Here is a 16,687-nt window from a genome sequence, read left to right on the forward strand (position 1 = left end):
AATACAGTATATTGAAAAGTAAGTGGTGAAGCCCACCAAGACGTTAAAAATTCAAAATGCCTTTTAAAACATTGAAGTCTTTTTATGCCCTTAGGTATTTAACTTATGTGATGTGCATTTACTCTTCTTCCTCTTCATTAGAATTGAGGTTGTAGATGGCTAGTCTTGCCTTTCCTCACTTCCCACTACTCTCTGTGCTATAATCTGACAGTAAGAAGAATCTAGTAACTTCTCTTTCGATCCCAAGTTATGAGATAGTAGCATATGGTAAGCTTCCTAGTAAGAAGAGTGACTCAGGGACTGTCATCCAGAGAAATTCAGTAATTGTTCTTATTCACTAAATAGCTTGCCTAGATAATCTTTAAGAAATACCTCCCCTGCATGGCAATTTACTGTTCTGTTGGTATGTTTACTATTAGGCATTTATCTTTATTAAACTATTCTTGGACTAGTCTATCTGGAAGAGCATGGAGAGTTTTAGGAAAAATAAAGACAAAAGGTTAGACAAGATTATTTCAGAAAAACTGGAAATAAGGACTATGAAACACAGCCAGTGTCTTCATGTAATCCGGCACATCTTTTGTATGTGACCCAAGGAATAAGTAGAACATTTCCAGAAGTGGATTTTTTGTTTGTTTTTGCTTGTACAAAAAGAATTCACACCCGTGGATTCAGGAAGAAAATTGAACCTTCTGAAATCTTTAAAGGAAGACAATTCAAACATCTCTAAATTGTCCATGCTCATGATAGATAAAAGTGATAGTGATTGACTACCATGTTAGGAATTATATTGCTTCATCCTATCTACTGATGGATGTACCCTGTTGAAGAGGGAGGAAGAAGTTACATTGGAAGCATGCAAAATACCTTCTTTCCTTACCAATTTTGATTCTGACTCAGTAGAAAATACCCCTATAGTTACCTTGGGCTTGGTACAGAAAGATTTTCATGGCGTAGTTTTACATAAGTACCTTAGTAGAGAATTCAAATATTTAGAATCATAGGAATTGGGATTCATCAATGAGCAAAACAAAAGTGTTATTTTTCCCTTTGGAGCATATATTCTAGTTCAAAAGTCAGCAGACTTTTTCTGTTATAAACCAGACAGTAAATATTTTAGGCTTTTGCATGTGGCATGTTCCATATAAAACCTTATTTACAAAAGCAGCCAGCTGGGTTTGGTCTAGCCCATAGTTTCCCAGCCCCTATTCTCACAGGTGGAAATAGAATGAGTATGTTATACTAGTTTATTAGAGTATGTTTACTCTAATAAATTAGAGTACGTTAGGTGGTAAGTGCTTTGGGAAAAAGAAAAATAATGCAGAGTAAATAGAGTATCATGAGGTAGAAATTGGCAGGGTGGGTTTCACTGAGGTCAAGAAGAGGAGGAGGAACCAAGAAAGAAGACTGAAAAGTTAATGACTGGTGATGGAAAGAACACCAAAAGATGATGATGTCCTAGAAGTACAATGAAGAACCATATATGAGGAAGAAGAAGGGAATGTCCATGTCGGATACTTCTGTTAGGCCAAATAGTCCTCCCTTTTGCATTCAGCTGTTCATAGGTTGTTAGTGACCATTATGAGCAATTTTGGTGGAGTGGATTCAAGAGGAGAATTGAAGGAGAGTGAAAACAGATGAGTCTTCTGAGGAATTTTGTAAAGGGAGCAAAGATCAAGCAGTGGGGGAAGAAAGATCAAGACGATAATTTGGTTTTTTTTAAGATAGAAGAAACAACAATATGTCTGATTGGAAACATTCCAATAAAGAGTAGAGAGGAAATGATGTAGGAAACCGTTGCTGGAGCTGTGTCTTTGAGTTGGCAAGAGATGGGATCTGGTATGTCAGTGGAGGGATTGACATCAGATAGGTGTGATGTTGGTAGTGGCTGCATGTGCTGTGGAGAGTCTGGACTTGTTCTTTTGTGGCTTCAATTTTTGATTAAAGGATTATCAGTAGAGAATATGAAAGTTGAAGTGTGGAGGTTTTATATATACTTTATGGTCTTTAACTTTTAGTACCAGCATTTGACAGATCTTTGGTGACTCACTAAAATGACTTCTATTGTGCCTTCTGAGGGAGTTTTAAACTTAACCCAGCAAATTTGTATATTTTAAGGATAAAACTATACATTATAAGATTGAATAATGATGCATGTAATGCCTGGGGCACAGCAGCTGGTATCATGTAGACTTAAGAAGTGCAAACTATTGTTAGAGGAGATAGTAAACACACTGAATTGAAATCATAGGTCCTTTAATGTGGCTCCCAATGTTCTTCCTACTTCACAATGGGGTCTCTCTTACAGTGACTAGTAATGTTACTGGCTCTAGCGATCAGGGGAAGTATTGATCAAGGCTCTATAGATCGATGCTTGTTCATACGTGTTTAATTTATCTCATATTGCTATGTTCATTTCTTTCTACAATAAAAATAATTTTTTACATTCTACAGCGTCCTCATAGATTGTAAGCCCTCAGAAGGTAGGTAATAATTCTTATACATTTCTAAGAAAATGTCTCAAGTGATAGTTTGTATGTGGAGGGTATTCAACAAATATGATTACTAAATCAAGGTTTTATATTTCTTTGATTAAACTTAGATACTCAGTTCTTTAGGCCTTGTTCTAATTCAGTCCTGAGACCCTTTCACTATTCTGAAAAATTCTGGAGCTAAATTGTATTGGGCTTAAAAGCAGTCTAGAATACCTCCAAATATAGCTATTCTAAATAACTTACAGAGAAAGGTAGTAGCCAAATTTCACAGTAAGCATTTAATAATAGAAGTATAATTGGCACATACAGCTGTTGGAATGTCATAAAAACTCACATGGTGATCATTAAAAGAAGTTTGTTAGATGGGCGTTACATGTAAGTGATGAACTACTAAATTCTCCTGAAACTAATAGTACACTATATGTTAACTAAATAGAATTTAAACAAAAGCTTGGGGGGAAAAAGTTTGTAGAGAATACTACTCAACTAAATGTTGCATATTGAAACATCAACGTAAGATAGATTGACTTCTTATAACTACAAGAAAATAGCATTGGATACCTTCACATACTGCACCAAGGAAGTAGTGAGTGAAGTCAAAGAAGTGATATTTTTACCAAGTACTAGAGAATATAATTATGGGCAGGAACTGTTCTGAAATGGCCATTTCATTCTGCAGTAGCCAGTGTGAATAAAATAAGTAAGAGAACTATTTTTTTCATAAGAAGCAGCTGCGTTTGAGGCTTTATTTGATTTACTGATAAAGATAAAAATTTGAAGAAGCTATTTCCTAGAATTTAGGAAGCAGAACTTAACTATTCATCAAGACAACTGAGAAATTCTAAGTTTATTCAAATCTAGGTTCCCATCACATTTATAACAGTTACCTCTAAAGCATCAGAACATCCAACTTCGTAACAACATTTTAGATCATTGGAAAATATTGAACAAGTCATTTTTTAAATATCTGTCTTGTGTTGAAATATTACTTTCTTTTATTATAGGTCCAGTTGTTTACGTCTTGGATCTTGCAGATAGACTGATCTCAAAAGCTTGTCCATTTGCTGCAGCGGGAATAATGGTTGGCTCTATCTATTGGACAGCTGTGACTTATGGAGCAGTGACAGTGATGCAGGTTCAGTATTTTACTCTATTCAGTGATAATACTTTTAATGTGAAGATCTATTAGATTTCTGTTAGGAGTTTTAAAAATTATTTTGAATAATAACATTCTCAAGGCTTAAAAATAAGAAAATTTATTAAAAAAAAGTATATAGTGAAAAGTCATCTTCTTACTCTTTGCCCAGGTTCCCCCTCACTTCCCCAGGTAGCCATTTATATTAGTTATGTAATATATTCTAGACTTTCTTTGTGCATGTGCAAGAGAAAATAAATTTGTTCTCCCACACACATACTTTTTTTTCCCCCTAAAAGGAAGCATATTAGAAGTACACCTGCCTTTTTTTTTTTTTTTTTTTTTTTTTTTACAAACAGTGAATCTTGGAGATCTTTTTATAAGTATGCAGAAATCTGCATACCATTCTACATATGGAATTAGAACAATTTACCAACCAGTCTGTTGTTGATTAGAAATTAGTTACTTCCCGTTTTTTGCTACAATCAATAACTGTCGGTGAAGATTATTAGATTAAATTTCAAGATTTAGTCCCAGGCCCTTGATTCCTCTCTTTATACTTTTTCCCTAATGATTTCCAGCTATCAGCTGTGTGCCTTTTATGGTTAGATCTACATCTTTTGCCCTATTCTATCCTCAAAAGCAGTCCTGCCGTTGCAGCTTGACCCTTCTCCTTATGTGACCACTTGTGATTTCACACTCAGGATTTCTGAAATCAAACTAGTCTTTTCCTCAATTTGAAACCTAAATTTATTTATATTTTATAATATTATAATTTCTCTATACCTCTGATTGCTACTATCATTTTCCCATCTACTCGGTTTATATCCTACATTCTTAGGATTACCTTTAACTTTCTGCTTCGTAGCCCTATCTCCAGTCCACTGACCAAATCCAAGCAGTTTCCATTTTGATATCTTATATCCGTAGCTTCCTTTCCACAGTCTTTATAACACCTGACTTTGTTGTCACTCCCCTATCATACCGTATGGCTAAAGGAGCCTTTTGATTGGTTTCTCTAATTTCATTCTCTTCTGTCAGTCCATCCTTCCAAATTAATCTTCCTAAAATAATCCCTTCAATATCTACTCCAAGCTGTCTCCTCTGTCTTAAGTAGGACTTCCAATGCAGCAGTTAGATTGGGTAAGTGTTTCATAAGTAACTCAGTAATAGTTTACACACTGTGTAATATTCTAGAAATTGCACATAACTTGCCTATGCCAGGTCCATGGTAAGTAGCCTTTCTGGTTGTTTAGTCATGGTGAAACAGAGTATTGCAAGGTTTCTTCATGAAGCGTTAAGGATACCCCCAAAATCTGGATGTAGTCACTAGAATGAATTACAAATAGTAAACCATCATTTGTCATGAGTGTAATGGATAAAGATTAAGAACCACTGACTTAAAAAAGATTCTGTTTCCTTGACCTGATTTGTTATGCCAAATCCTTCATAGTCTTACTTCATTCTACTTTGAGGCCTATTGGGCTGTCCCCTGCATCCTATCCTTTTGCTCCTGTTTAGTTTTTTACCTCTGTCCTTTGACTTTTGCCACCCTCCCTGCCTCATACCTGTCTCTCCATTCTCTTCTCTACTTCTCCAAATCTGAACTCTTTTCAGGCTTAGTTCAGCTGCTTTTCCCTCCTGAAACTAACCAGACAACTCCTGCCACTGTCATTCTTTAAATGGCAGCAAATCTTGTGCTGACCAAGTGATATATAGATTACTGAACTTATTTAATTTTTCCTATATTCAGCCCTTTGCTTTTCCTATTAGAAGGTAATTTCCTTGAGGGGTGCTGGGTGGCTCAGTTGGTTAAGTGTCCAACTCTTGATTTTGGCTCAGGTCTTGATCTCACAGTTTGTGGGATCAAGCCCCACGTGGGGCTCTGCACTGGATTCTGTCTCTCCACTCTCCTTCCTTCCCCTGCTTGCACCCACTCACTCTCTCTCTTGCTCTCTCTCAAATATTTTTTAAAAAGTAATTTCCTTGAAAGTAGAGACTGTCTTACACTTAGGTATTCCTGTTATAGCATATACACAGAGACTAATACTTAAAGGGCTTTCATAAATATCGTGGGGTTTTTTTTATATGACTAGTTCTGTCAGGTAGTAGCAGGTTTATTTGATTATATTCTCTGCAATAATTAAATAAAATAAATTAAAACTCCAGTTTTGATTAATGAGTACATCATTAGTTCAGGGAGGTTTAGGTAATTCACTAGTACTGACGAAGACACAAAAACTTAGAGCAGATATATACATTATTGAATGTACAATACGGATGTATATGTATATTTTTTGCAGGTGAGGAAACTAAGGCCCCCTGAGATTGAGTGATTTCTCTTAATACCTAATTGACTACAAGAAATAGGATGGCTCTTTTTGAGTAAAGATTTTAGGCTCACTCAATCTTTTTTTTTTTAATTTGAGAGAGAGGGAGAGAATCCAAAGCAGGCTCCACACTGCCAGCATGGAGCCCAATGTGGGGCTTAAAGCCACTAACTGTACAATCATGACCTGAGCCGAAACCAATAGTCAGACGCTTAACCAACTGAGCTACCCAGGGACTCCAAGCATCACTCAATCTTAAAAGAAATTTGTTAATGATTCCCAGGCCCAAGGAATATAGTTCTAAGACAAGTTGTACGTAAGTGAACAACTGGAGAACAGTTATAACATTATGTAAACAAATATGAAGAGTACAGAAGACTACATAAACAGTATTTTAATTCAGTACAATGAAAGATCGTTTGAAGTTTCATAGAAAGTAAGTCTGGAGCTGACTCTTGAAGGCAATAATTTGGATCTGTAGAGGAGATACAAGCAAGGAGACAAAAATGAACATGTTGGTTAATGGTGATGGTAAAGAAAAAGACTAAAATTATGATGATACATATATTTTGTGTTACCACTTAGAAATAATCTTCATATACACTGTGGCACTTGGAAAGATTTTTTAAGCCCTGAATGAGAGAGATTACAGTAGATTACAGACGGTAGGTAGGTAGGTAGGTATCATATGATATAATTGTATTGGGAAGACATTTACCTTTCTGAGCATATTTGTTAGGGAATGTGCCCCACTTATACCATCAGCAGTATTTAGGGTTTTCTTTTTAACCCTTGACGGTTTTCTTTTCCTTTTGTTCTCTGACTACTCTAAAGTACAAGTATATTAGGTTAAGGAATCAGACCACTATTCTTTTCCCATTTATTTCTCCACGAGCCAGTCTTAAATTCAATCCCAATTAGTTGTGAGGAACTTGAGACCTTCTGCTTATCTTTTTATTGAAAAGACAACGTGTGATAGGTAACTTTTTCCCCCAGCACTGGGCTAAACACCTTCCAGCACTGATGTTTTTAAACCTTGCATCAATCGTGTGATCTAGATACTATTAATTATTCCTAGCTTACAAATTTGGCAAGTTTACATGTCCAATACCACACAGTAAGGAAGAAGCATTAGGACCCCTGTCCCTAATCTAGGGCTCCTTAAGTGAAACTTTGTTCCACAGGCAGTGGGAACATTTTACTCTGGAACAACCACCTTCATGTCCATTTTCGTTCCATTTTTCCCTCTGGTGTAAAAATAACCCCCATAAGCATTGTCAGTTCTTAACTCATATACTACACTTAACTATCCTTAAGTCTGACTAAGAAAACCTCTTAATTCATCACTGTTCATTCTCCTATTTAAAAGTAGGGCCATAGGAGCACTTGGGTGTTTCAGTCAGTTAAGCGTCCGACTCTTGGTTTCTACTTGGGTCATGATCTCATAATTTGTGGGATCGAGCCCCACATCGGGCTCTGCACTGACAGTGCCGGAGCCTGCTTAGAATTTTCTCTCTCCCTTCTCTCTCTGCCCCTTCCCCCATGCTTGTTGTCTCTCTCTCTCTCTCTCAAAATAAGTGAATGAACTTGGGGAAAAAGGTAGATTTTTAAAATAATAATAATAATAATTTAAAAAATAAAAGTAGGGTCCTAAAAGGAAGTGATTTAAAAGATCAGATTAGGGGGTGCCTGGGTGGCTCAGTCAGTTGAGCATCCGACTCTTGATTTGGGCTCAGGTCATGATCCCTTGGAATTGAGCCCCTTGTTAGGCTCTGCACTGAGTATGGAACCTGCTTAAGAGTCTCTCTCTCTCAGACACCTGGGTGGCTCAGTCAGTTAAGCAGCTGACTCTTGGTTTCAGCTCAGGTCATGAACTTAGGGTTTGTGAGTTTGAGCTGTGCAGAGCCTGCTTGGGATTCTGTCTCCCTTTCTTTCTGCCCCCCTCTCTCTCTGCCCTTCCCATGTCTCTTTCTCTCTGTAAGTAAGTAAGTAAGTAAGTAAATAAATAAATAAATAAATAAATAAATAAATAAATAAATATTAAAGTCTCTCTCTTCCTCTACCCTTTCCCCCCACTTGCACTCTTCTTTCTCTCTAAAATTAAAAAAAAAAAAAAAGATCAGGTTAAAACTCTTAGCCTTTCAACATTGGTGCACTCCTGGATATGAAGAACTAGCTTTTAGGCCTCAAGCAGAGAAACAAACCTTTCTTTAAACCTACAATTCCTAGGTCTTTATTTTATACACAGATAACAAATTCTTAGAGAAGACATTCTATAGTTCCTGAATCTCACCCCCAAATTGAAGTCTTAAAAATAACCTGTTTTGAAATCTTGGAGCATAAAACCAGAATGTTCCTGCTGATACACAAGGTATGCTGGGTTTGTTTTGACCAAAGTTAAATCAGCCCCATTGCTTTACTCAGTCCTCATTTACTGCCCTTGAGTCTGATTATAGTAGCAGGGGGTATACTATAGTTATACTATTGTTTCCATTTTAGCATTTATATTTGCATGCTTGTTTAATTTGTCTCTCTCCTCTCCAAAAGACATCTGTTTAGCTCACCATTTTATCCGCAACACCTAGGCCTATTTCTGGCACACAGTCAGTATTCAGTTGAATGAATGCATGCAGGTATGCGTGCATGGTGAGCCCAGCTTGAGTATAAAGCATCTCTGTTGACTTTAGGTATAAGAAATTGGGCAGTGGGCCTTTTGCTCAGTTTGCCCTATTTCCTTTTTTGTTTCCTCACTCTGAGATACCTGATTGTAAGGTTTTTAACCACTACCCATGTAAACTGTGCCTTACTGTAGTCTCTACCTGAATATTCACTCTGCTTTATATTTCTAAACCCCAAATTTTAAAAAGAATAGCATAACCCACAAAAGGGATTTTTCAGATTTCTGAATTTATTTGCTAGCACTTTGAGAATATTTAAATCACATTTAGTTGTAACTTTATATGTGATCATTAAACTGAAAATAATAGAATGAGGGGCACCTGGGTGGCTCAGTTGGTTTAGCCTCCAACTTCGGCTCAGGTCATGGCCTCACAGCTGGTGGGTTCAAGCCCCTTGTCCGACTCTGTGCTGACAGCTCAGAGTCTGGAGCCTGCTTCAGATTCTGTGTCTACCTCTCTTTCTGAACCTCCCCCACTTGTGCTCTCTCTCTCTCCAAGATAAATATTAAAAAAGAAAAAATAAAATGATATAAAAATGAAATATTCCTCAAAAAGCATAGGTAAATACACAATCTCTGGGCTAATCCACATTTGTCCCCAGTATGGGATTAGGGTTTATGAAATACGGTGTACCCTTGAACAACATGGGGATTAGGGGCACTGACAAATCAAGAAAAGTTATATATAAGTGGACCAGTTATATACAAAACTCATGTTGTTCAAGGATCAACTGTATTGTAAACCAGACTCTTTCACTTGAGGGCAACTCAGAACAGTCATCCTTCATATACAAGGTGTCAAGTTTCTACAAGGAGACACAGAAGAATATTAGATACCTATACCTGGTTTCTGGCCACTGAGAAGAGGCTGGCCTCCTGCCCTTTAATATTACACTGTGGTTAGATAATGAAGTACAAACCTGGACTATATCCCTAGCTCAGATTTTAAAGCATCCATTTTGGTGCTCTCCATGTACGTATAAAATATTTTTACCTGGATTGAATGTGTTGTCTAGAATTTCAATTTGTTCTTACCATTCTCAGCTTGACCTTATTTCACACGTCCTTGTAGTAGTGAAAAATTTGCTATGTAGTAGTAAAAAAATTTGCTATGATAGTTGACATGAAGAGCATCTAGTTTTTGAAAAAAAAAAATCCCATTTACTTTTTCATGAGCTTGTTTCCTGAGTGTACCTGGCACTTTGAGTTTTGCCTGCCTTCTTTCTTTCCTTCCCTCCTTGCCTATCCTTCCTTCCTTTTACCTCCTCGCTTCCAAAGAGACAGTTTCTTCCCAGTCCTCTCTTCATGGCTTACTCCTCAAGTGTGATCAGAAAAACTATTTGGAGTTTTTATAGTAGTGTCTTCCTTCCACAGCTGTCCTCACTGTGATACATGGGTGGGCTAAAAGCCCAAGATTCTGAAATCGTCCTCTTCTGTCATAACTGCCAAAAATAATCCCTCAGAGAAATAGGTTTAATTTGGAAGCGATTGAGACTTTGGCTAAAGGGAAGATCATTTGAGACGTTTGAAAGAGAATTTTCAGAGAAGTTCTCCAGTTAAAACTAAGAAGCTCACCAATAAAATGGAGATGTTGAGAGAAGTATAAGGCCAAGATGGAGTAAAAAGAATTTTCCTGGGAGAGGAATGTATGGAGATTCACAAGTAAGAATCATATCCTGGGGGCGCCTGGGTGGCGCAGTCGGTTAAGCGTCCGACTTCAGCCAGGTCACACAATCTTGCGGTCTGTGAGTTCGAGCCCCACGTCGGGCTCTGGGCTGATGGCTCAGAGCCTGGAGCCTGTTTCCGATTCTGTGTCTCCCTCTCTCTCTGCCCCTCCCACGTTCATGCTCTGTCTCTCTCTGTCCCAAAAATAAATAAACGTTGAAAAAAAAATTAAAAAAAAAAAAAAAGAATCATATCCTGGGGTGCCTGGGTGGCTCATTTAATTGAGTGACCAACTCTTGGTTTCAGCTCAGGTCATGATCTCACGGTTCATAGGTTCAAACCCTGAGCTGGGCTCTGAGCACAGAGCTTGCTTGGGATTCTCTCCCTCTCTCTCTCTCTCTGCCCCTCCCTCGTGCTCACTCGCTCTCTCAAAAATAAACAAACATTTTAAAAAAATAATCATATCCTTCTTGCCCTCTGGGATCTAAACCAGTGGAGAAATAACCCTAAGACCCAGATGAGAGGGAAAGGATTGTTTTAGCTTCTTTACCCTAGAGTTAGGATACCCTAGGGTGCCTAGATTAGAAAAATGACTGGAACCTGTAGCAAAAACTGCAGTCACTCAAATGTAGTTCTTAGAATTGAATTTTAGCAGAGTTTGGTCTGTAGAACAAGCATTTAGCCAGCCAGAAAAATCACTCTATACCAGAGATCACTGAGTATGGAGAAAGAACCAAAGAGAAGTGAGCTTTTGGGCCATCTCCTAAAGGCTGGTTCTGCCCCTTGGTTATGCTTACCCTAGCAGGAAGAGCAGAAAAACAGATGCTCTGCTGGAGGACAAACAGGACCTAGAATTATAGCCCAGTCTAACCATATCAAACAAGAGGAATAAAATAACCAGAAATCCCCTTCCCTCTATTGAAATGTAATCAATGTGGGTCAACCTTTTTTTTAATTTACATCCAAATTAGCAGGGCAACAATGATTTCAGAAGTAGATTCCTTAACGCCCCTTACCCATTTAGCCCATCCTGCCTCCCACAACCCCTCCAGCAACCTTCTGTTTGTTCTCCATATTTAAGAGTCTCTTATGTTTTGTCTCCCTCCCTCCCTTGTGTTCATCTGTATCTTAAAGTCCTCATGAGTGAAGTCATATGATACTTGTCTTTCAGTACCCTTTAGTTCCATCCACATAGTTGCAAATGGCAAGATTTCATTCTTTATGATTGCCGAGTAATACTCCATTAGTATATGTATATATATACCACATATTTATCCCTTCATCCATCAATGGACATTGGGCTCTTTCCATACTTTGGCTATTGTTGATAGTGCTGCTCTGAACATTGGGGTGCATGTGCCCTCAACTTTTTTTTTCAATATTTATTTTTGAGAGAGAGAGAGAGTATGAGCAGGGGAGGAGGCAGAGCATCCAAAACAGGCTCCACATTGACAGCAAGAAGCCCAACATGGGGCTCAAACCCTCAAACCACAAGATCATGAGCTGAAGTTGGATGCTTAACCGACTGAGCCACCCAGGCACCCCACTGTTTTTTAAAGCTTTTATTCCAATATAATATGAAGGAGCTTTTTTTCCTTTGAATGAGAGACACATAAATAAATCAGAACTGATAACTTTCTGACTTATTTTTAAAACTTTTTATATTTTTATTTCAAAATTTACCATTTCCTCTAAAATGAATTCAGCTCAAGCATGCAACCTTTCATTAGATAAGGAAATGATTCTAGTGAATGCGGTTTGTTTCACAGGTTGTAGGCCATAAAGAAGGTCTGGATGTTATGGAAAGAGCTGATCCTTTATTCCTTTTAATTGGACTTCCTACTATTCCTGTCATGCTGATATTAGGCAAGATGATTCGCTGGGAAGACTACGTGCTTAGACTATGGCGCAAATACTCAAATAAACTACAAATTTTGAACAGTATATTTCCAGGTAAGGCCCTGAATTGTGGTTATAATGAGCACACCAGATTAACCTTGTGGAAGAATCCTAACATGTGAAGATATTTTAGCTATTGTGATTTATTAGCATTAATACCTCCATTTCTTTTTCCCCCCCAACAGGGATTGGTTGTCCTGTTCCTCGAATTCCAGCTGAGGCTAATCCTTTAGCAGATCACGTCTCTGCTACCCGAATTTTGTGTGGAGCCCTTGTCTTTCCTACTATTGCAACAATAGTTGGTAAACTGATGTTCAGTAGTGTTAACTCTAATTTACAAAGGACAATCTTGGTAAGATGGTTTTAATACTACCTTTTTTTTTTTTTTTCCAAGTGACTATACAAAAGAGAAGGAACTGTGTTTAAAAAAAAAAACAGTGGGACTTCATAAATACTCATTCTGTGGCTTCTGTGCCTTGAGGTTCTATTTGATCCCCACTGTTATCCAATAGCAAGAAAGAGGGGAAGATCCTTTGCATTACTTCTGGCCTTCTGGAACTATGCTGCAGGTGATGTCTCTCCTAGAATAGGCATGAATTATCACACCCATCCTTGCCAACAAGATTTTGGTGAATAGCTTCAGCTCTAGGATCAGACTGCCTGGTTCATATCCTATCACAGATAACTGCCTTGCTGAAAAACCTAAATCAAATTTCTTCACTTCTCTGTGCCTGTAAAATGAAGATCATATTGGTAGCTACATCAAGGTTATGTGGTGGATTAAATAGTTCATTTGAAGTGCTAGCACATAATATGCCCTTGTATTGTTTGCTATCATTGTTATTCCTCCCACTTCCCTTCTCTGATAGCAGCCTGCACATGTGTCCAAGCCTTCTCCCTGCTATATCAGAATGGACGTCAAGCTAAGTGGAGAGAAGATTACCTCAATAGGAGAACAGGGAAGGGGGCACCTGAGTGGGTCAGTCATTTGAGCGTCTCCGACTCTTGATTTTGGCTCAGGTCATGATCTCACGGTTCGTAGGATCAAGCCCACATCAGGCTCTGCACTGGCAGCACAGAGCCTGCTTGATTTTCTCTCTTGCTCTCAAAATAAATAAATATTAAAAAAAAAAAAAAAACAGGGAAGGTATCTCTGTTGGGTGTAGTGATCCTGCCTGTCTTACCCCCTAAGAAAAGAGAACTGTCTCATTTGCGTTCATCTGAATTAGCAGCAATGGCTAGTCTTTTCTGATCTAAGTAAAATTATGTTATTATGTTTCTCTAAATCTGCATTATAAAAAGCTTTTTATTTTTATTTTAGGGTGGAATTGCTTTTGTTGCCATAAAAGGAGCATTCAAGGTTTACTTCAAACAACAGCAATATTTACGTCAGGCACACCGCAAAATTCTAAATTATCCAGAGCAAGAAGAAGCATAAAACTGTGACTTCTAGTTGTTCTGCAGTCCTATCATCCTTAGGAGTCTGTTGTGTTGTTGATTCCATCATTAATGCACAGTAGTGGAGACTTATGATAAGCTGCTGCTCATATTTTTAAGAAATAGAATAAAGCACTTAGGGCGGGGAAATCCTCTCAGTAATCACGGAACCTAAGGTTGTGATTTGTTTTCATTGTTTTGTATGTACTTCTTTTATGGCAGTCATCTGAACCATTATCTTAGCATGGTAGACCTGGGTTTTGTTCATATTTTCTCCAGACAGAAATGTAAAGATCAAACTGTGCAAATATTTAAAAATGCACATGCTGTTTTATTCAAATGCCTCTTTTGTACATGTTCATGTTCAGTGTTTTCTTAGAATCAGCAACTCAATGAAGGTACTATGAGGATTTTTCTCACTGGCATAATTTGATTACATGCTAAACAGGAATATATGTTAATATGAGGAAATGTAAATTAGTTATAAAAAATAACAAACCAAAAATGTATGTAAACATTCAAATGATTATCTGAACAAATGCAATTTTGTTGTGTTTTTCTTAACCCATGTGACGTCCTCCAAAATGTGTAGGGTAAAAATTCACAGGGCTTCCAAATCACTTTTTCACTATTAAATTTTATTTATATAATGTCGACATCTCATAGCTCATAATGTAATTTTGACTCATGTAGTCGTGTGTGTGTGTGTGTGTGTGTGTGTGTGTGTGTGTGCGCGCGCGCATGCATGTAAGAGAGAGAAAGGGAGAGAGTCGTCGGGTCCTTCAATCACTGGAGTACAGTTTTTAAATCCATATTTCTAGAACTTAGAGCTGCCAGTTTATAGTAGTTTGAGCACAGAGAACGGTTTGCAAAAAAAAAATCAATAAAGTTATTTTACTCTTCTCTTTCATTGATTCAGTTATTCAGGTATTTGTTGATCACCTCCTATTTGCCCAGGCATTGTACAGAGTGCTGTGGGATACAGTGGTGAGCAAGACGATTTGGTTTCTGCTTTTATGCAGTTTACCATCTAGTTTCAACAGATAGAAAACCAGCAGTGCGTAAACCAAGGTGAGGTTTACTTGAGCTCTTTGTTTTTATATCAGTCAGCAAGATCATTATGAAAACAAGAAGTCTTGAGTAAATATTGAGGTTATTGTTTTTTGGCTTAAGTCCATTTATTAAATCCAATACTAATGTTTTTAGATTTTAATTGCTTGTCGTGTTGATGAGGCTAGCACCTTAATCACTGTTTAACTAGTTTTTATGTTCATTTTTAAAAAAGCAATTATTTATTTTAAGCCATTTTTAATAGTGGCCCTTTTAATGTTCAATCTGAATGGTCTTGCAGTTACTTTCATTAACTGAAATTTTTAAAAGATAGTTCCAAAAACCCTATTTATTTTCTTGTTCACAGTATATAATGCATGACAGTAATAAACGTTTCCCTTACTGATACATGGCCACTTCTCTTTAGGAGTGTAGCAAATATAGATTGAGCTATGTTAGATTGCAATAATGTATGTTAAACTTTAGTAATTTAAGACTGGTACCTTTCTATAGTATGAATGTCTTAATCCTGTCTTATAAAGTTTATGTGAATGGCTGTTGAACATTCAGAGTTGTAATTATTTTGGGAGGAAGGGAATATTTGACTGACAGTGAGCCTTATTAAGAACACTGCTGCAGTTGTAAAGGGGAAATATAAAATCTATGAGTATATATAAAAATAACTTAGATTATATTGCTGTAATTATAAAATATATTGGCTTTTCTTTAATTTTCAATATAAGAAGACATAGTAGATATTTCCTGCATAATTTTGTTATATAGAACAGCTTTTAGGCAACCTTTAATAAAATTATACAAGCACACTGTTCCCCAGTTACTACTTTCATGCCGAAGATGTGGGGGGAGGGGGGGAGTAGCTGCTTTTGCGTTTATTGGCATCAGGGTTCTTGAGGGCCAAGGAAACAACTCTAATCCTTTGGGGGCAGCAGGGATGGTTTTCTAGAGCTATGGGGAGGGAATTGCAAGTGCCTGGGGACCAGAGTGGCCTCTAGCCCTGGAATTGAAGACTTTTAAATCCCAAAAACCTTCGCTCAGAAAGTTCTGTGTACCAGTCTTCAGAAAGGTGGCTTGCACCACCATGAACAATAGAAGAGCATGGGCTGACTAAAGTTAGATGGACCTGGGTTCCAATTCTGATTCTGCTTTTAACAACTGGATGCATACCTTGGCCAAGTGGCTTTCTCTCAGCTACAGTTTTCTTCATCTCTGAAATGCAAGTAATACTTCTATCTCAGAAGACCATTTCTAGGATTAACTGAGAAATTAAAGGAATAGAGGCACTTTAGGCTCGAAATAGCCCCTACAGAGCAGTAGCTGTTTCTTAATTGTTAGTCTGTTTGTGCTCTATGAAAAGGGAAAGGAGAGGTAAGAGAATGGTGTTAGGGGACAGATTAACGGGATGTTACAGACTTTTGGGATGGGTGGATATATTTTGTGTTTTCCTGTTTAATTTCACATTGCTTTACTGTGTTATTTCTATAAACTTTAATGTTTTAAACCTCTTTTATAAAATTCAGTGACAACTAGTAGAATTCTCTTTGCAGAAGTTATCTCCAAAGTGGCCGAAAATATTGTTCCTCATTACATGATTATCAAATGACTGTGAAGAATATAAAATTAAACTTAGTGACTTAATTAGTCACTGCCTTGCTAACTGTGCTGTAATTTTTTTAAACGTCTTGTTTTTAATATAGCAGACTATCTCAATACTGGCTGGATTAGGTTAAATAAAGAATTTTTATGTTCTCTAGGTGTACTTTGTCTGTTGCACAACTCCAAAAATGTTAATTCTGCACCTATATAGTTGGTTTTTTTATCCTAGTTACCAAGATGTTAGTGAGACTTTTAGTAAAAATAATCTGAATTTTTAAAAACTGAAGAGGAATTGTCTTAATTTTGCAAGTAAGCTAGCCCAAATTCCAACTACATTCTGATTTTTAAAATATATACCCCCTCAGCCACTTGCACTATGATTAGA

At 37.3% G+C, this 16,687-nt stretch overlaps 1 protein-coding gene across 1 annotated transcript in view; it reads left to right on the plus strand.

Moving 5' to 3' along the window:
* Positions 1-16,455, plus strand: part of MARCHF5 (membrane associated ring-CH-type finger 5) — a 57,814-nt gene extending 41,359 nt beyond the window's left edge. Inside the window, exons 3-6 of the mRNA XM_040485862.1 lie at positions 3,500-3,630; positions 12,072-12,255; positions 12,387-12,553; positions 13,523-16,455. Coding sequence (XP_040341796.1) covers positions 3,500-3,630; positions 12,072-12,255; positions 12,387-12,553; positions 13,523-13,639 — 599 coding nt within the window. The 3' untranslated portion in view covers positions 13,640-16,455. The remainder of the gene's footprint in view (positions 1-3,499; positions 3,631-12,071; positions 12,256-12,386; positions 12,554-13,522) is intronic.
* The last annotated feature ends 232 nt before the right edge of the window (positions 16,456-16,687 follow it).

The sequence above is a fragment of the Herpailurus yagouaroundi genome, unplaced genomic scaffold, assembly GCF_014898765.1.
Source record: "Herpailurus yagouaroundi ecotype Mexico unplaced genomic scaffold, PumYag 163, whole genome shotgun sequence".
Classification (NCBI taxonomy): Eukaryota; Metazoa; Chordata; class Mammalia; order Carnivora; family Felidae; genus Herpailurus; species Herpailurus yagouaroundi.